At 37.3% G+C, this 19,701-nt stretch overlaps 1 protein-coding gene across 1 annotated transcript in view; it reads right to left on the reverse strand.

Annotated features, from left to right (window-relative positions):
- The window catches only part of SMIM13 (small integral membrane protein 13), a 25,850-nt gene continuing 6,149 nt past the window's right edge, over positions 1–19,701 (reverse strand). The window contains exon 2 of the mRNA XM_045551769.1: positions 1–4,310. Coding sequence (XP_045407725.1) covers positions 4,123–4,310 — 188 coding nt within the window. The 3' untranslated portion in view covers positions 1–4,122. The remainder of the gene's footprint in view (positions 4,311–19,701) is intronic.

The following is a 19,701-nucleotide window of genomic DNA, read 5'->3' on the forward strand; positions in this document are numbered from 1 at the left end:
TTTTGTTTTCATTTTATTCTGTGCAGTTTAAAGTGAAAGTTAAAACATCATACAAACCACAGAAGCTTTAGATATAGTATTGACCAGTTTTAAAACAAAAACAGTGAATGATCATTTATACACATTCCTCATCTAATTTTACATCTTGTTATACGAAGGTATTATTAAAACACATAATTCTAATTCCTTATAAACATTGTCAAGCAGCAAGATGACAATGCATCACAGCACAACATAGAATGTTTCCTCTAAGAAACCACAGCAGCAGTATTTGGTGAATGGTTATGCACAGAACTAACTTGGTAATGTTAAACATTCCTCATAAAACAGGCAGTACATGTACACTAACAAATGGAAAATGTAACTTTTATTAATATAAAATGTTACTCTTTATGCTTTAAATTAAAAACAATAGGACACTCACTCTTTAGAAGCAGACAATAAAAGGTGCTTTAATTCTAGACTCCATAATAGAAAACTATTCCATTAGGTCACTTGAGCGTCTGCAACCTTTGAAGACTGCCCTTTGGCTTTTTAAAATTAACCACAAATATAAAAGCACTTGAAGTTTACCAGTCAAAATCAAAAGCTACATTGGTTACACGTTACATTAAAGCATACCTTTTGTGAAAAAAATGACTTTAAAAAAGATTGCATCCACTTAAAATAATTTCAAAAATTGTTGCTCTTAAAAGTAAAAATGCACCAGTTGCAAATCATTCAACGTTTTAAGATGACGTATTTCATGAATCCATTACTTTATATATTCCAAACTCCCACTAAAATAACATTTTGAAATGGTTTTTAAACCTAGTATCTAAACAAATGGGTCTGCATGTCTCTGATACGGCTATTCATCATGTAACAATATATTTATGTTTCCACTATGAAAATGTCATTACAAAATCCATTAAGCAAATTTTATATTCAGTTTGACAGAAATATTACAACCTCATTTAACAGTGCTACACAAATATTTAGTGTTTGAGGCATTTAAATCAGAGCAATGTTATCAATACAATTGGTGCAGGCAATTTTCACAAAAAGTTTCAGAGGCAATTGAAGATTTGGGAACAAATGACTGGTTGGGAAGGAAATGAAACAACCTACCAGTCCTCAATTTTAGAATTAATCCTCAAAAGATGCCATACTTGGTCACCATCATTCTTTGTGAGGTTCAGACAAGATTCTAATACTTCCATGTGTTTTTAATGTTCATAACCTTTTAAACTTTAAAATTAATCAATAGCTAGTCCATTTCCCAGAGACTGAAAATGCAGCTGTGATATAGTTCTGGTAAGCTGTTACAAAAACACTAAACAGGAAAAAGAACAGAAACACTATACCACCTAAATAATTCTGCATTTACAACTATGTCTCCTGCCTCTCTGTGGCCTTAGAAATACTTACTATGATAAGTGTGTTGTGGGGTACAGGAAAAGAAAGTTTTAAACAAAGTATTAGTTTGTACATCTTCATATTGGCATCAATAATTTCTCTTTACTCTCCCCAAGTGAGAGTCAAAACATGGTGGATGTGAGCTATTAGTACACTTTTAGGTATATTTCTCAAGTTAAACAGAACATTTCTTAAAATTCTATAAAGTAAGACAAGCCTTGAAGCATAAATGTCAATAAATAATGCCAACATGTTTATCTTCACAGATTAATTTGTATTAATTTGGGCATGACCCTTGTGGATTTTGGGGGGAGGGCTATATGAGCCATCATTCTTCAACAATGACAACAGGAAGCTTACCAGCTACTTAAAGTTTTTCAGCAACTATTATCTAAACCTTAGATATCCACCATAAAGCAGAATCCATAGCTCAAAACATCAGACTATGAAAAAATGTAACTTAAATATCCTCTCAGTACCAAGAAGCTTTTTGGGCACTCATTTTTGTCTCTAACTGATGATCATTTTAATGTGATACTTAGCTACTATGAAGCATTAAAATTAATGCTTGAAACTGTGCCACTTTTGTTATGCCCTAGAGTCACATAAAAATAGAAAATTGCATCTAATAAGGAAATAAAGACAGAAAGACTGTGCCCCACTCTCAGCACCTGGGAATCTTCCCCTAGCAAATATATAAGACTAAGGTTATGCTCTGTGAATTCCCTCTTAGTATCTCCAAAAGGCTACATTATCAGCAAAGAGGTGTTCATCAGGAATACAACTGTGCTAAAGAGCCAGTGAACTGTTAATAAACAAATAAAACTATAAGCATGAAGTATGAGGTATCAAACGTAATTATATACCATCATAAAACAGAGGTTAATAGATATTTTGTGATGACTAGTTCTTAAGAAAACCAAGCTAAAAACGTAAAAAGAACTTGAATTAAAAAATAAATTGGCTTTCTATTTCATTCTTATGCAAAGCAGGTAACACTCAACAGGGAACTTCTTTAATTCATCTCTCTTTCCTAGTAAACAGTCCAAAGTTCGGTAAAGACAAACACGGAAACCTGGCAGCAGTCACTTTACAGCTAAGCAGGTATTTTTGCCCACTATTTTTTCCTCAATATCTTGTACCTCTGAGGTCTTGTCACTGAATTGTTGTTTGTGAAGCAGTATTTTTTTCCACAACACATGCCTTGAGCATAAGTCCTCCCATACAAAGGGAGTAACTAATTCTACTCTTCCTAAAGTAGAAGATAGTTCTTAGATTCCTAAGTTACTACTGTAATATCTTAAATAGGTTACTCAAAAAAACATATTTCACACAGGATAACAATTTCAACATTATAAGACTCAGAATTAAGGTTCCCAATAAATAACTGCTACCTTAAAAAGAAAAATAAATTTGCAAACTATTTTTTAATTTAATCTAAGATATCAATTGTTAAGATGCACCAGGTGCATCACTAAGAAAAAACACTGCCCATTAAACTATGACACAATGCTTTCGTATCACAGAAAATGTTTATTTTATATCTATTAAAACAGCGCTTTTATCACATCAATCTTGTGCATACGTAAAGAAAATGTGTGAAATAAATTGGCTAAGTTATAACTATAACTTCATATTCTGAGTCCAACTCTTCTGAATCACTTTTCAAATCACAGGCATAGATGTCTGCATTCTTCCACATAACGCCCCCCTCAGCATTGTCAAGAGGAGTGGTGATGCAGCATCTCTTGAAAGAGTGCTCCACTACTGTCTTCTGTTTAAAGTCAGCAGGAAGCTTTGAACAAAATGATGTTGGATGCCTTAACGATAGTCCCGTTCGGCGCATGAAACGGTCACACCAGCCTCTTGTTGCTTTAAATTTTGTTTCATCAATTCCGAGGGTTTTGGCAATTTCTCCTGCCTTCAGCTGCATTGCTTGGCGTGTGATAGGCAATCCCTTTGCACATGTTTCACTGACAAAATGTAGTACAGCTTCATCTACCTGTGGGTATCTTCCTTTCTTAGGTCCCGTAAAGCATTTGGTTGTTGCTTTGCAAGAAAATATGGAATTGCGGTCATTTCTCCAACGACGGATATTTGCTTCACTAATATCAAATGTACGTCCTGCTGCTCTGTTTCCATGCTTTTCTGCATACACAATAACTTTTCGTTTCAATGCTGAATCATAGTGTAATCTTTTTGAAGACATTTTTAAATGTCAACTAAACCTGACACATTTGGTACCAACAATAGACATGTTGGTTAAAGTGATGACACTATGACAAGCTGTAAATTCACACATGCACAAGGTAGATTAATTACATGACTACCCCCTGGTTGACAGTAATGAGATGCATCCCAGTATTAGACAAATTAAAATGTGAAGAAAAGTGTACATTTTAGGACTAATAAAATATGGTTTTTTTAAGCTTGTAATGTTTGCCATTCGCACCAGAGCGAGAAAATAAGCCCAAGAGCCAAGGAATAAGTAAGTGGAAAGCTAAGTGAAGCAAAAGATTATCTTTAAGATGGAGTTTGCAATGGTTCAATTTGGTTTTAATTCCCTTTATTTTTATATGGCTTACATGTAAATCTTTTTCTAAATTGGACTTAAAATCCAAGTACAAATGTTCATGAGTCATTCAGTAAATTTCAAAGCCAAGTCACCAAAGAGAGGCTCACAATTGCTTTTCCTCATTCATTAACGAAGGACTATGCCTGGGGTCAGTGGCCCTCATCGGCAGGTGCCCTCCTCTGGCGAGCCGATCTGATCCTGTGTGGAGAAGATGAAGTGTCTTCTTCGGTTTCAGACCCTGAAAGCTCATGATCTCCCTCCTGGGATCCTGTGTCTCCCACTAGTTCTCGGAGAAACTTGAATTTTGATAAAAAAAGATGCCATACAAAATACCAACCTAAAGAAAGACAAAAACATTAAGACAGTTATTACACACAATGTTATCAATTCAGAATGTTACAGTTAATTTGGGGAGTATATTACAAAAGTGTGTGTATATATATATATATATATAAAAAAAATATATAAATAATTTTCACAGAAAATGTATTTGAATTATATGATGAAAGAATAAAGCCAGAGCACCAATATCTTAATTTCAAGATTTTAAAAATTGATTTAAAATATAATAGTTTTACGTCAAAGTCATTAAACAGTATGAATAACTCTTTTAGATGCCCACTAATAAGGAACAAACATTAATCAACAAAGAAATGTACAGGACAAAACCTCTGAACCCATACTCGGTTGCTCTGAAATGTTGAAAGTGTAAAACTGTGGTCCCCAACCTCCAGGCAGCAGGCTAGTACTAGTCTGTGGTTAGGAACCAGGCCGCACAGCAAGAGGTGAGCAGTCAGCTAGCCAGCAAACCAGTGAGTCTTCACCTGTATTTACAGCTGCTCCCCCTCACTTGCATCACCGCATAGGCTCCGCCTTCTGTCAGATCAGCGGTGGCATTAGATTCTCATATGAGTGTGAGCCCTACTGTAAACTGCACATACGAGGGACCTAGGCTACACGCTCCTTATGAGAATCTCATACCTGATGATCTGAGGTGGAGCTGAGGCAGTGATGCTGGCGCTGGGAAGCGGCTGCAAATACGGATTATCATTAGCAGAGAGGTTTCTACAATAAATGTAATGCACTTGGATCATTCTGAAACCATCCCCTACACCCCCGCATACCTCCCCTGTGGAAAACTGTCTTCCATGAAACCGGTCCCTGGTGCCAAAAAGGTTGGGGACCATTGGAAAACAAATAAAATCAACCAGTGTAACAATGTTGTTCAAGTGTTTTCTTGATGCATCTACTTTAAACACTCTGGTTTCACAGAATAGCAATGGACTGTAGCATATTTTGTGAAAACAAAATCCAACCAGCTTTTCTACTCCAGTATTAACATAAAACAGAGCAAGATGAATGGACACTTAAGGGCAGTTTCTAATTTTACTTGTTTTTACTACAATCTCTGGGAAAAAAAAAACAAGATTGCCATAAACTCCTTGACACTAAACGACTAACTTCAGAGATTTAACTCATTTCTCAAGATTTTGCTTTCCTTTAAGCTTGAGTGCTGAATGTTAACTGAACCAAACCATAAATATTTTTTGGTCAACTGTGTGTTTGAGTAAAGCACCTAACTTCGTAAAATGGTATTTTAATGATATTCCAACTTAGCATGTTCTCTCTTCCCCCAATATTCTTTGTAAAATAGGCACAGTGAATTAATAGGAAGAACACTGGGCAAGGAGTCAGGAGTCCCAGCTCTGACAGAAGATTCACAAAGCTACTGTGAAGAATAAATGAGAAGGTATCTAAAGGGCTTAGGTGCCTAGCACTAATTAGCATTTTGTAAAATGCTCAACTGACCTGAGCTACGGTTATTCTTGCTTGGGCAGCAGGCTCTGAGGTGACTTCTCTTCTGTTTATTATCTGTTTAATTGGGATATGAGTCACATACCATAAAATTCACCCTTTTAAAGTGTACAATTCAGTGGTTTTTAGTATATTCACAAGGTTGTACAACCATCACCACTATCAAACTCCAGCTCCAAAGAAAATCCATATGGTATCTAGGAGTGGAGCTGCTGGTTTGTATAGTAACTGTGTTCAACCACCAGTGAAATTGCTAAACTGTTTTCCAAAGCAGTTGTACCAATTTACATTCCCACCAGGAATATATAAGGTTCTGATTTCTCCACATCCTCACCAACACATTTATTGTCTATTGTTTTTATTATGGTCATCCTAGCAGTGTGGTCTATCACGCAACTTTGATCTGCATTTTCCTAACGACTAATGATGTTGAGCATCTTTTCATGTGCTCATTAGCCTTTTATCTTTTTTGGAGAAATATCTATTCATTCCCTTTGCCCATTTTTTAAAGTCAGATTGTTTGTCTATTATTGAATTGTAAGATGAAGAGTTCTATATATATTCTGGATATTAGATGTTTGTCAGATATATGATTTGCAAATATTTTCTCCCATTCCGTGGGCATCTTTTTATTGTCTTGAAAATGTCCTTTGAAGCACTAAAGTTTTTCATTTTAAGGGAGCCCAATTTATCATTTTTTTTCTTTGACTGCTTGTGCTTTTGAAGTCATATCTAGGAAAGCACTGACTAATCCAAGGTCTATGTAGTCCTTGTCTTCTAAGAATTTTATAGTTTTTGCTCTTACATGAAAGTCTTTGATCCATTTTTGTTAATTTTGGTGTGCAAGAGGGCTCTAAATTCATTCTTTTGCATGTGGATATCAAGTTGTCCCAGAACCATTTGTTGAAAAAATTCTTCTCTCCCACCATTACATTGTCTTGGTACCTCTGTCGAAAATCAACTGATCATAAGTATTACAGTGCATTTTTGAAGTCTCAATTCTATTCCATTGACCTGTATACCTATCTCTACGCTAGAACCACACCATCTTGATTATGGTAGCCTTGTCTTAAGTTTTGAAATTAGGAAATTTGAGTCTACCAACTCCGTTCTTTTTCAAGATATTTTTGGCTAGAGTACCTTGCATTTCCATGTGAACTTCAAAATCATCTTGCCAATTTCTACAAAAAAGGCAGCAAGAATTTTGATAGGGATTGCACTGAATCTGCAGATTCAATTTAGGGACCAACACTGTTTTTTAAAATACTTCTCTTTACTTACCAAATTTTCTCACAATGAACATACATGGTTTTGATAATCAGAAAAATAAGAAACAAACTAGTAAGTAAATCATGAATACTCTGTGAACTTATATATTTTTTAAATACTTCAATGCCATTTACTGGACTATAGTTGATTTCAACAGATAATAAGGAAACTCTCTCCTAACTCTTAGGTTAGTTTTGAGAATGTAACTTAAAAGTTAAATGAACTCATCTGACTAAGGTATTATGCTAAACAGAGATTACAGATGTAACTTTACCATCAAGGAATTATAATCCAGCTCAAAAATGATGATCTTGACCTCATTAAAACCATAAATTCCAACAGTGGCTACAGCATATAAACTGACCATAATGAAGAGTAAGGAAGGTGACTGGAACGCTTTTGACTGAAGAGAGACCAGGGTGAAGGGCCTCATCACTGGGCTCCCACCATAAAATACTACAGTGCCCTTAGGATGGGTAAGAGAAAGCAAAGTCTCTCAGCACAGAAATCTACAAAATAAAGAACTGAAGATAGCTGTAGCTGTCAGAGTCTTGGGATGTAAGAGCATTCAGCTAGATTATAGACTCTTTCTTCCCCAATTTTAATAAAAGAAACACAAAAATTTTCTTTTTAAAACACTGCCAGCAACCAAACACAAGGGATTTAATTTCAAGTCAAAATTCAGAATGTGGTGCCAATGAGAGAAACTCTAGCGTTTGGAGCAGCAAGTTATAGCTACTATGTCCACACTCACCACTCTCCTCCTACCCATACCAGCAGAACCACTCTTACTCCATACCACTCTAATTTTTATCCTTGAATCTAGAGATAAGCAAGCTTGAAGAGTATACTTATGTCTCCCTATTCTGTCTGGTGTAGGCTGGGGATGGTAGGGCATGCGGGCAGTGACACTGTTTCCCATAAAAAAAAAAAAAGTGAGGTAGAGAATTCCCTTAATATAAACATGGAATTCATTTGCTTGGCAGCCAAAAAGAACAAATTATCCACAGTGCTTGGATTCTTACAATAACTACTGTACCCTACTCCCATAGGGTGGGAGTGCAAAGGAAAGAGATAAATTGTAGTGTTGATAATTGCAGTGGTATTCACTAAGCTGAGGGAAGTTCCACAAGTTGTCCTCCAAGTAAAATGACTAAGTTCTTACGGAGCTGTAATTCTGGGGAGAGAGATGGGAGGAGGATCAAGGGGGAGGTGTCTCTATATCCCAGTACCGTAAGATCTGATGTTTCTACTACAAACTGTTATGAAAGAATTTTAATAGTCTGAACAAAGGATGATACTAAAAATGTCAGGAAGTTTGAATGGAAAAACTACATAACACATGTATTCTGGAAAAAAAAAACATCGTTAAAACGTCAATGAATATAAACCAGGAATATAAACCAGGAAAAGTATGACTTAGCAAAGAAGAAACCAAGAAGTACTCTTGTGCCAGATAAAACTGTTAATAAGATATTCAATGGCTACATTCATTAGACAGGAAAATAACAATAGCTAGGAAGCATCACACTATCTGTCTTCAAAATATAGTACAAAGTTATAGTAACCAAAACAGCATGGTACTGACATAGAACAGACACACAGACCAAACAACAAAATACAGAATACAGAAATAAATCCACCTATTTATAACCAACTGGTTTTCGACAAAGGCACCAAAAACATTCAGGTTCCTCAAAAAACTAAACATAGGTCTACCATATGATCCAGCAATCCCACTACTGAGTATATATCCAAAAGAAAGGAAATCAGCATATTGAAGAAATATCTGCACACAGGCCCATGTATATTTGCAGCGATATTTGCAATAGCAAAGATATGGAATCAACCTAAGTGTCTATCAATGGATAAATAAAGATGTGGTGTATGTACACAATAAAATAGCATTCAATCATAAAAAAGAATGAAATCCTGTCATTTGCAGCAACACGAATGGAACTGCAGGGTCACTATGTCAAGTGAAATAAGCCAGGCACAGAAAGACAAATATTACATATTCTCACTCATATGTAGGAACTAAAAAAGTTGATCTCATAAAGGTAGAGAGAAGAATGATGGTTACCAGAGGCTGAGAGGGAAGGAAGGCCTGAAGAATGGTTGGTTAATGGTACAAAATTACAGTTAGATAAAAGGAAAAAGTTTTAGTGTTCCATAGCACAGTTGGGTGACTAAAGTTAACAAATTTTTGTATATTTCAAAATACCTGGAAGAGAAGATCTGAAATGTTCCCAAAACAAAGAAATGATAAATGTTTGAGATGATGGATACCCTAATTACCCTAACTGGATCACTACACATTGAATGCATATAACAAAATATCACATGTACCCATAAATCTGTACAATTATTTATCAATAAAAACTAACTCTCTAAAAACTTTGGGACAGGTACCATGCAGAAATGCCCTGCACATATAATCTAATAGCCAAATTGTTATTCAGTTTAACTAAACTGTTGTGTCCCATACTTCTGGTATGTCACATTCCTTGTTGCTGTTTAATAGGCCTGTGATCTATTCATCTAGGGCATTTTATTTTTACTGATCTTACGACAAACACAATACAAAGTAGAAAGTCTGTACATACACAGTTCATTTCCTGTTATTTTAATAATGCAGCTTTTAGTTCAAGTTACAGAATATCCCTAAGACTTAGCTAAACCAAAAAAAGGGGAATTTGTTATAAGCTTACAGGGATGTCTCAGAGCCCATGGGAGGAAGCACCCTTACCAGGGACTAGAACTAGGAGAAGGTTCTCATGAACTGAGATCATTCTCTCAGCACTACTGGTTTCTCTCTGCACACTTGTTTCATTCTCCCCTATGCTTCTCTTTGTATATTGCTGCTCCTTCCCCAGCTTTCCACGACTTCTCCAGTCATACTCTCAAAACATATATAGCCTAGAATTTCTGCCCTAAATTGGGTCAAACATCAGCCCCAGAAGCAGTCTGCATTACCTGGGAGTAAGAGCAGGAATAGTGAACAGGGACGCAGGACCTATCCCTAAGAGGCCTTAGGTGTTTTAAGAGATTGAAGGGTAGTGGATAGGATAACCTGGAGAAGATCCCCAGTAAAGGTAGCTCCTCTATCTTTACTGGCTCCTAGAGGATGATCTCCACCATAGAAGCCACCCAAAAAACCCAGGCAGGCAATTCTTTGGTTAGTGTCTAACCAAAACCTTCCATCTCCTTGGAATCTGCCTCAATTCCTTTAAAACTTCAACACAACATGACCTTTAATTAATGTCCACACAGCAAGAGGTTCTCAATCTCTGGAGCAGAGGAATGACTTGAAGTAAGGGGGACACTGGGTCAGATGAGGCTGGGAGTCATATTCTTCCTTTTAGGGAAAAGAATACCTGCAAATGTAAGGCAAGTTCTAAAATATTTATTACCCAATAGAATGACTCTAGTTTAAAGATACGTGATTACCACACTGCAGCCTTCATTCACCAAGAGGGATCACTCAAACTGGCCACTCATCAGAATCTGCCAGGGAGCTTTTACAAACTACAAATTTCCAAGGGCTCATCCCAGATATCCCAAATCAATCTCTAGGAATTGTGCTTATTCATTTTTTTAAGCTCCCTAGATGATTCCGATGAACATGCAGATTTGGAAAAGGCAGGTGGCAAGGGAAGAAGCATGAGGGGTTTTGCCAATCAATTAGGGAGACTGGCCAGGGAAAAGGAGAAAAGGATCAGCAGTAGAGTGCCAGTGGGGAGTTGATGGGACAACAGCTCACCAGATAGCCTGAGAAGACTCCACTTGACAAAAAGCAACCATAGCCACATCAGTACTTACTGTAACCATGCAAGTATGTCAGGGGAGTTACAAAGAAACTGACCAGATATGGCTGATGAGCCGGCTGATGCTGTAAAAGGGCTGTGGATGTGACGGGGATGGTCAGAAGCTGGACATAAAAATGTTATCTTTGCTCCAAGTAGAACTGTATTGTATCTGGTTAATAGAATGGTTTGGTATAGTATATACATTCAGAGCTCATTCTCTTCTACACTATGAATGTAAGAGAAGACAAATGAAAAGTTACCTAATAGAAAATGGACGTTATTGGTCATAAGACAGCACCAAATCATAGAACAGCAGTGTGTGTGTGTATGTGTGTGTGTGTTGGGAGAGGATGAGACACCACAGACACATGAGAAAGAAACATTAGTTCAGATTGATAACTCCAATTTACCATAAGAATAGACCAGCCTAATTTGGGCTCCAGGCCCTAGTGACTGACTTCTCCCAGGTATGCATATGTTTTGGGGGGGAGAGGGGATGGAGGAAGAATAACCACTAGGACCCGGGCTACCTTTTATTGAAAAGGACCTTCCCCTTTTCAATAAGACAGGATCTCTTATGGAAGTATAGCTCATACAATTCCTGCCACCCAAACCTAACGCACACACACCAGAAACCTACTCTTATTCTATAAGCACGTGTCTGGTGCCAGTCCTGGGATTTAATGAGAGAAATGGGAGAGAAAAGAAAGAAGAGCTACAGGGAAAAGGACTGTCCACAATTATATGTGCCTGTAATAAAAAAATCATGCTGATTGTTAAAACTAATGTTTCAGTTTAAAGGGCAAAGTTTATGCTTTGCTCCAGTCTCACGTTGACAAGCACTGTATGACAGAAAAACTGGCCAGCAAATAGAGGGTGTGTATTCTGGGATAATCAAAAGAGCAATCACTTGTGTGTGCCAATAACTAAGCATTAGTTCAAAAAATGAATTTCATGAAACACACTGTATGTTGTTTTTCCACGTAAGATAAACATGCTGGTAACAGAAGGGTAGTGACAGTAGATGAACTTGAGTGATGAACCATCATCATCTACATACCACAAAACCAGGAGATAACTAATTTCATCTTCAATTATACAATTCTCAGTTCACAAAGTGCTTTTACATGCAACATCTCATTTAATCCTCACAATCTCTCTGAATTAGTTCAACCAGCAACCGTTATTCCTGTTTTCTAGATAAGAAAATAAAGGCTCAAAGTGACTCACAACTATTGAAGAGAGCCAGATACATAAGACAGAGCAATGAATTTTAGCAGTGTATCAAATTTCTCAGATTTTCAGGGTGAAAATATAATACACATAACACTATTTAGCGAATGAGAATATGATTTCATTACATGCTACAGACTGAATGTTTGTGTTCCCCAAAAATTTATATTGAAACTTAATCCCAAATGTGATGGTATTTGGAGGTAGAGCCTTTGGGAGGTGATTAGGTCACAGTGTAGAGTCCTCATGAATAGGATTAACGCACTTATAAAAGATACTCCACCAAGCTCCCTTATCCCTTCCCCTTGCACTATCTGAGAACACAGCTAGAAGACAGCCATCTATGAACTGGGAAGCAGGCCTTCACTAGACAGTGAATCTGCTAGTACCTTGATCTTGAACTTTCCGGCCCTCCAGAACTGTGAGAAATAAATTTATGTTGTTTATAAGCCACCCAGTCTATGGTATTGGTTAAAGCAGCCCGAACGGACTAAGACATTACCCAAGATCTTTTTTGTCCAACAGCCCAGGTGCAGTATAACCACAAATTCTTATCTTTGTAAATTATGGACTCATTCCAAAGGAGTTACATAATCTCACCTTCGTGACAGTATCTAAGTGGCTGACTGGCTCAATACCAATATCACATTTGTATAAAGTTCTCTTCCATTTTCAATCCTACTACCTTATTTCCATTTTACCTAAAGGCAGCTAAGGCTCACTTATAAGATCATACATCCAAGTCTACAATGTAGACAAAGCCAAATAGAGCCAACCTCTTCCAACTTCCACTACAATGCCCCCTCTACTGAACACCCCTTTCTCAATGACACACTAGGCAAAGCTAGAAGGCCCTGGAGTTGCCACTGCTGAATCAACATAATTTTGAACCATACTACCTCCATATCCAAAACTCTATCCAATAAATGTAAGACATCTTTAAAGTTGCCTTTTAAAATCTTTCCTCTCCTCTTTCCATTCTTTTCCCTTCAGTGGTCACAACATTCCCATGGATCCAAATATCACCTCTGTTACAGATGACCAAATTTTTCATCCATACCTTCCACCTTTCTTGAGCTCCAGTAGGGAATTTACCTAGTTGGCTCGAAAACATCTCAAAAACGTGTGTGTGTACACGTGTACCTGTATCCATCAGCTCCTAATGGGTACCGTATCCTCTCCCCATCTCTCTTCTGGGAAAGAGTTCCTCTTCAGCATTTTGTCCCTCCTTTACTTTATTCCAGTGCTATAGATTCTACTTTAACACACACTCTCCCATCTGTTTCCTTCTCTACATTCCTACTGCCATCCTATCCATCTCTATCCTAGATCAAACCCTTATTATCTGTCAACTGGGTTATCAGAATAATCTTCTATATCTCAGAGGCATGTTAGAGCCACATTGCTCTGTCATGAATCCTAACTCAACTTACTTATAACTTGGGCAAGTTAACCTCTACAGGCTTTAGTTTCCTCTTCAATAAAATGTGGATGATAACAGTACCCACACTCAAAGGGTCAATGTGGTAATTAAAAGTTAACAGACATAACAAACTAAAACAAATGTCAGACGTAATAAACAGTCATCAAATATTGGCACTGTTACCATCTCCTAGGCTCCAACCTCTTCCCCTCTGAGGCAAACTACACGGACATGAGACTACTACTATTGTTACTGAGAATTTTAAGCATCTTTAATACATAATTTTAAAATCTTTCCACAATACTATTTCTTCAACATGAGCTCTCTTGGGCGACTGCTTTAACACCTCGTGTCCACATCCATCACTCATTGTATTAATACTGTCTGCTCCATGAGATACAAGTTTCTTAAGGAAGGGAAATGTATGGCTTAATCAGTGTTTTCCAATGTGTTCCCTATGCCTTAAAACAGTACCTGGCACAGAATAGGTACTCAAAACAAATCAACCAACCTCCATCCTCCCTCCCTTTCTATCCTCCCCCTTCCCCACAAAAACTACCCATGAATTTAAGAATTTGATGACTTTCATCAATTGATCCATTTCAGAGGCAATGTGAGCTCTGAAGATTTCTACTATTAATATATAATACAGTGGCTACTGTATGGCAAGAACTGCTGGTGCCCTTTCACAAAAATACGGAACAACCCCATCAACCAAATTCACCTGAGATGTACAGAACATCCCACTCAACTGCAGCAGAAACATTCTTTCCAACTATATATGGAACATTCACCAAGACAGACTATATTCTAAATCATAAGTCATTAAATTTAACCCCTTCTTTACAATGTTGAAAGAAAGTGAAAGCAATCTTCTCTCCTGATCTTTTGGAGCAAAATATAACATTAAATATGATATTAGCTATAGGATTTTTGTAGATGTTCTTTATCAGGTTGAAGAATAAACACATGTCACACTTAAAAATTGATAAGCTGGACTTGTCAAACAATCAAAATACAAAACAAAGGACACAAAAAATAAAAAGGCAAGCCATAGACTAGAAGGAAATATTTGCAAAACATATATTTGATAAAAGACTTGTACCCAGAACAAAGAATTGTTACAACTTGATAATAAAAAGACAAATAACACAATTTTTAAATGGGCAAAAAATGTGTATGGATGCTTTACTAGAGAAGATAGAAAGAATGGCAAATAACATGCGAAAAGATGTTCAACATCATTAGTCATTAAGGAAACACAAATCAAAACCATCATGGGTCACTACCTAGCCTCTAGAATGGTTAAAATTAAAGACAGATGATCCCAAAAGTTGTTGATGGCTGTGGAGTAACTAGAATCTCACACATGGCTGTTGGCAATGCAAAATGTTTGGCAATTTCTTACAGTTACCCAAGAGAAATGAAAACATACGTTCATAATTTATAAATTTATAATTGAATGTTACCAGTAATAACATTAAGAGCCCAAAGCTGGAAACAACTCTAATGTCCATCAATAAGCAAATGAATAAACAAATTGTGGCATATCCATATAATGGAATACTCTACAATGATAAAAAGACTCAATCACTGATACACACAACAACACAGATGGATTTCAACAGCATTATTATGCTGAGTGAAAGAAGTCAAACACAAAAAGCACATTGTATGACTCCATTTATATTACATTCTTGAAGGGTAAAATTATGGTAATGGAAAGCAGTTCAGTTGTTGACAGGAGCTTACGAATTGATCACAAAAAGACATGACAGAGCTTTCTGAAGCAATGGATATGTTCTGCATCCTGATTGTGGTAGTGGTCACACTACTGCATACATTTGCCAAAACTCATCAAATACACTTAAAATTTTATTGTATGTTAATACTTCAATAAAGCTGACTAAAATCAGAAAATAGAATCAATTATTTGTCAAACTCCTGAAGCACTTGTTAAAATAACTGGGAGGCCATTAGGTTGAGACGACTTCAGCACCTTGGGTTCCTACACAAGCAAACCGATGCCCCACTCAGAGTAAACAGTCAAGCAAAACTTAAGCTTAACCAATCAGAAACCACCAACTAACCTCCAGATAGGGACTTTCTACTTTAACCAAGAGAATATTTTCTGTGTCTTGCTTCCATGAATACCTTATAAAAGTTTCTCCCTTGCGTTCCCCCAGTAGAGCCCCAACTGCCTGCAGTTTAAAATGTTGAAGGCCGAAGTTTATTTTTTAACACACCGAAAACCAATGAATTAGATGATCTGCAAAATTTGTTCACACTTTTCTATAATCAACACATTTTATCTTATTCTACTATTATCTTTGAAATGGATATTATCTTAAGTAAAACCACATTAATCTAAGGATAGTTTACATTTCTAACACCGTATTTAATCTTTGAAAATCTATTTTTTAAATATCAATTAATTCATATTTATTGTCCTGCACGTCAATGTGAGATAGATAAGCAGAAACGCAGTCAATGCTCAGTATTCCTGGACTATTTGTGAATTTGCCTACTTACTAAAATTAGAGAGGTTGAGTGCATTGCTCAAGTCACACAGGTAGTAAGTGGCAGTGCTAGCTGTGCAACTTGATCACAGAGTCACAGATCACCCTGATCCAACTCTGTTCTGTTTCACTAACTATAATACTTAACTTTGCTAGGCACAGCATGAACTTGGGACTGGGTACTAGCTCAGGCCTGCAAATTATAGTCTGCCCAGGGTCTATCAGGTCAGGTTGAACTAGGGGATATAACCAAGACAACCTCTGGAGAAGGGAGGGTCTGATGACAAATGACTATTCCTCTTTCCTCATGTAGGCCCACACTCTTGATATTCTCCTAGGACCTACGTTGACTGGGTTATAATTCTGTCCAAAGTCTTCAAATCCCACATGCTCCTTAGGCACAGTAGCGGACAGAGCAGACACAGTGGTATCACTGTTGCTGGGTCATTCTACAAACAGAAGGCCACCACCCACTCCAAGCCTCGACTGTTGCTGCCTTAGTTCAAACTTTCATGGGCACTTAATGCTCACCTCCTAACTATGTTCTTGGCTTCTAGCCTCCCCCTCTCCACACACTGTAGCAAAGCAGCCTATAAAATTTTAAGTTCCTGCTAAAAACTCTTAGCTCTCCATCGCCTATAAGAAAGTATAAACTCTGGAGGCAGTACATATAGCGCCACAATTTAGATCCCTCTTTTTCCATCTATAATTTCATCCTAGCTGATTATTCAAGGGCTGAACATTCATTCATTCAAATATCTGTGGAGTACTATGTTCCAAACATTATCCTTATTGCAACATATTTTTCCATTATTATAGGAAAAAATAACCCAGAGTAAGGGGAAAGAGGCCACGTGTGTGTGAGGGAGGCTAGTATCTTACACAGAGATTTGGGAGCCTCACTGACAATTGAAATAAGTTGTCATTTACTGAAATGGAGAAAGCTACAAGAAGAGCAAGATCTGGAACACAGTTTTAGATATGCCAAGTTTGAAATGTTTATCACACTCATAATGTTCAACAGTTTTTATAACCTAATCTCCAGCCTCCCTGCACTCCCTGAAGGCCAGGGGTGGGGCTGAAACTTCCCACCTTCTGATTATCTGTTTGGTCTTTCAAGTAATCAGCCTCCATCTCCACAGTAACTAGAGGCTGCAACCTGAGTCACCTTATTAGCCTAAACTCAGGTGTGGTCAAAAGAGGCTTGAATGGCAAAAGATACTCCAGCACTCAAGAAATTCCAAGGGTTTTGTGCCAGAGACCAGAACAAAGACCAAACATATTTTTATTATATCACAGTAATGAACTTAGAGCTGACTACTTTTGGAGCCTTAGGCAAATGACCCAAAAAAGGAATAGAAGCCTAGGTTTTACTATCTTTACCTGTTTTATGAATGTCTTCCCTACTGGAGTATGAGGTGTTTCAAGAGCAGAGATTATGCATTATTAATTTGTAGACTCCCATGACCACAACTGACAGCAAATGAACATAAATTTCACTAAGTATATTTTATTGATGGATAAGGGCTAACCATCTTGAGGGAATCATGGTTTGTGTCACATTAAGACTTCTTTGTAGAGAAAAATTAGCCAGGTGTGGTGGTACACGCCTGTAGTCGCAGCTACTGGGGAGGCTGAGGCAGGAGGATCGCTTTAGCCCAGGAATTTGAGGTTGCAGTGAGCTATGATGACACCACTGCACTCTAGCCCGGGCAATAGAGTGAGACTCTGCTTCAAAAAAAAAAAAAAAAAAAAAGAATTTGTGGAATAACAGCAGTCAGTCAAAAACAAATTGTCCTTTAGAGATTGTTTCACAACAATGTCAATATACTTTAACATTACTCCCAGAGGCAATCACAGCAACAACAAAAATAAATAAATGGGACCTGATTAAATTAAAAAGCTCCTGCATGGCCAAAGAAACTGTCACGAGAGCAAATGGACAACCTACAGAATGGAAAAAATTTTCCCATGCTACACATCCGATAAAGCGCTGATAGCTAGAATCTATTTAGAACTCAGGAAAATCAGCAAGAAAAAAATCAAACAACCCTATCAAAAAGTGGGCAAAGGACATGAATAGAAATTTTTCAAAAGAAGACGGAAGTATGGCCAACAAACATATGAAAAAATGCCCGCTAGTCATCAGGGAAATGCAAATCAAAACCACAATGAGATATCACTTATCTCCAGCGAGAATGGCCTTTATCAAAAAGTCCCAAAACAATAAATGTTGGCATGGATGCGGAGAGACAGGAACACTCATACACTGCTGGTGGGGCTGCAAACTAGTGCAACCTCTGTGGAAAGCAATATGGAGATACCTTAAACAGATACAAGTAGATCTACCATTTGATTCAGCAATCCCATTATTGGGCATCTACCCAAAAGAACAAAAGACATTCTATAAAAAAGACATCTGCACTCGAATGTTTATAGCAGCACAATTCACAATTGCAAAGATGTGGAAACAACCCAAGTGCCCATCAATACATGAGTGGATTAATAAAATGTGGTATATGTATACCATGGAGCACTACTCAGCTCTAAGAAACAATGGTGATAGAGCACCGATTTTCCTGGACAGAGCTGGAACCCATTCTACTAAGTGAAGTATCCCAAGAATGGAAAAATAAGCACCACATGTACTCACCATCAAATTGGTTTCACTGATCATCACCTAAGAGCACATTTAGGAATAACATTAATCAGGTGTCAGGCAGATGTGGGGGGGAGGGGATGAGCATATACCTACATAATGAGTGCGATGTGCACCATCTAGGGGATGGACACGCTTGAAGCTCTGATTGTTGGGGGAGGGGCAAGGGCAATATATGTAATCTAAACTTTTGTACCCCCATAATATGCTAAAATAAAAAAAATAAAAAAAAAATACTAAACTATAGACTTAAAAATGGTTAAGATGGTAAATTTTGTTATGTGTTTTTACAATAAAATATTTTTTAGTTTAAAAATGAGTTATTCCCATGAACAACACGTTTGTACTTTGCTAAAAAAAATAATAAGACTTCTTTGTAATGGTAATTTAATGATTTAAACTGAGGAATCTTTTTTCATTCATTCTTCAAACATATGAGGCCCTACAATGTTCCAGGCACTATTCTAACATCCAGGGATAGAGCAATGAGTAAGCCAGGTAAGGTCCATGACTTCAAGAAGCTTACACTCTGGTTGGGGGAAACAGACTCAAAAACAGCTCGTTTCAGATAGTGTTAAGTGCTCTGAAAACTATAGGTAAATGAGATAAAATGACTGAATAAACTACCACAGGTGGTCAGGAAAGGTCCCTCTGAAGTTAGCATTTGATATGAAACCTGAATGAAGAACAACCAGCCATATGAAAAGAGGAAGACCGAGGACAAAGACACTGCAGAGGGTACAAGGTTGACCTGTTCCTGGAATGTTATGAGTAGTGGGGAGAGTGGGGAGATGAAGTCAGAGAGGTAGGTGGGGCTACTCACATAGATCTTTATAGGCCACAGTAAGAAATCTGGATTGTATTTCAAGAGAAATGGGAAACTATCAGAGAATAGGTTTTAAACAAGGAGAGACATTTTAAAATATTACTCTGAGGACAAGTGGTAACTGGTCTAGCAAAGAAAGCAAAGCAAACAAAAATCTGGATGGCAGGAGAGGAGC

This window comes from Lemur catta, chromosome 5, assembly GCF_020740605.2.
Source record: "Lemur catta isolate mLemCat1 chromosome 5, mLemCat1.pri, whole genome shotgun sequence".
NCBI classification, from domain to species: domain Eukaryota; kingdom Metazoa; phylum Chordata; class Mammalia; order Primates; family Lemuridae; genus Lemur; species Lemur catta.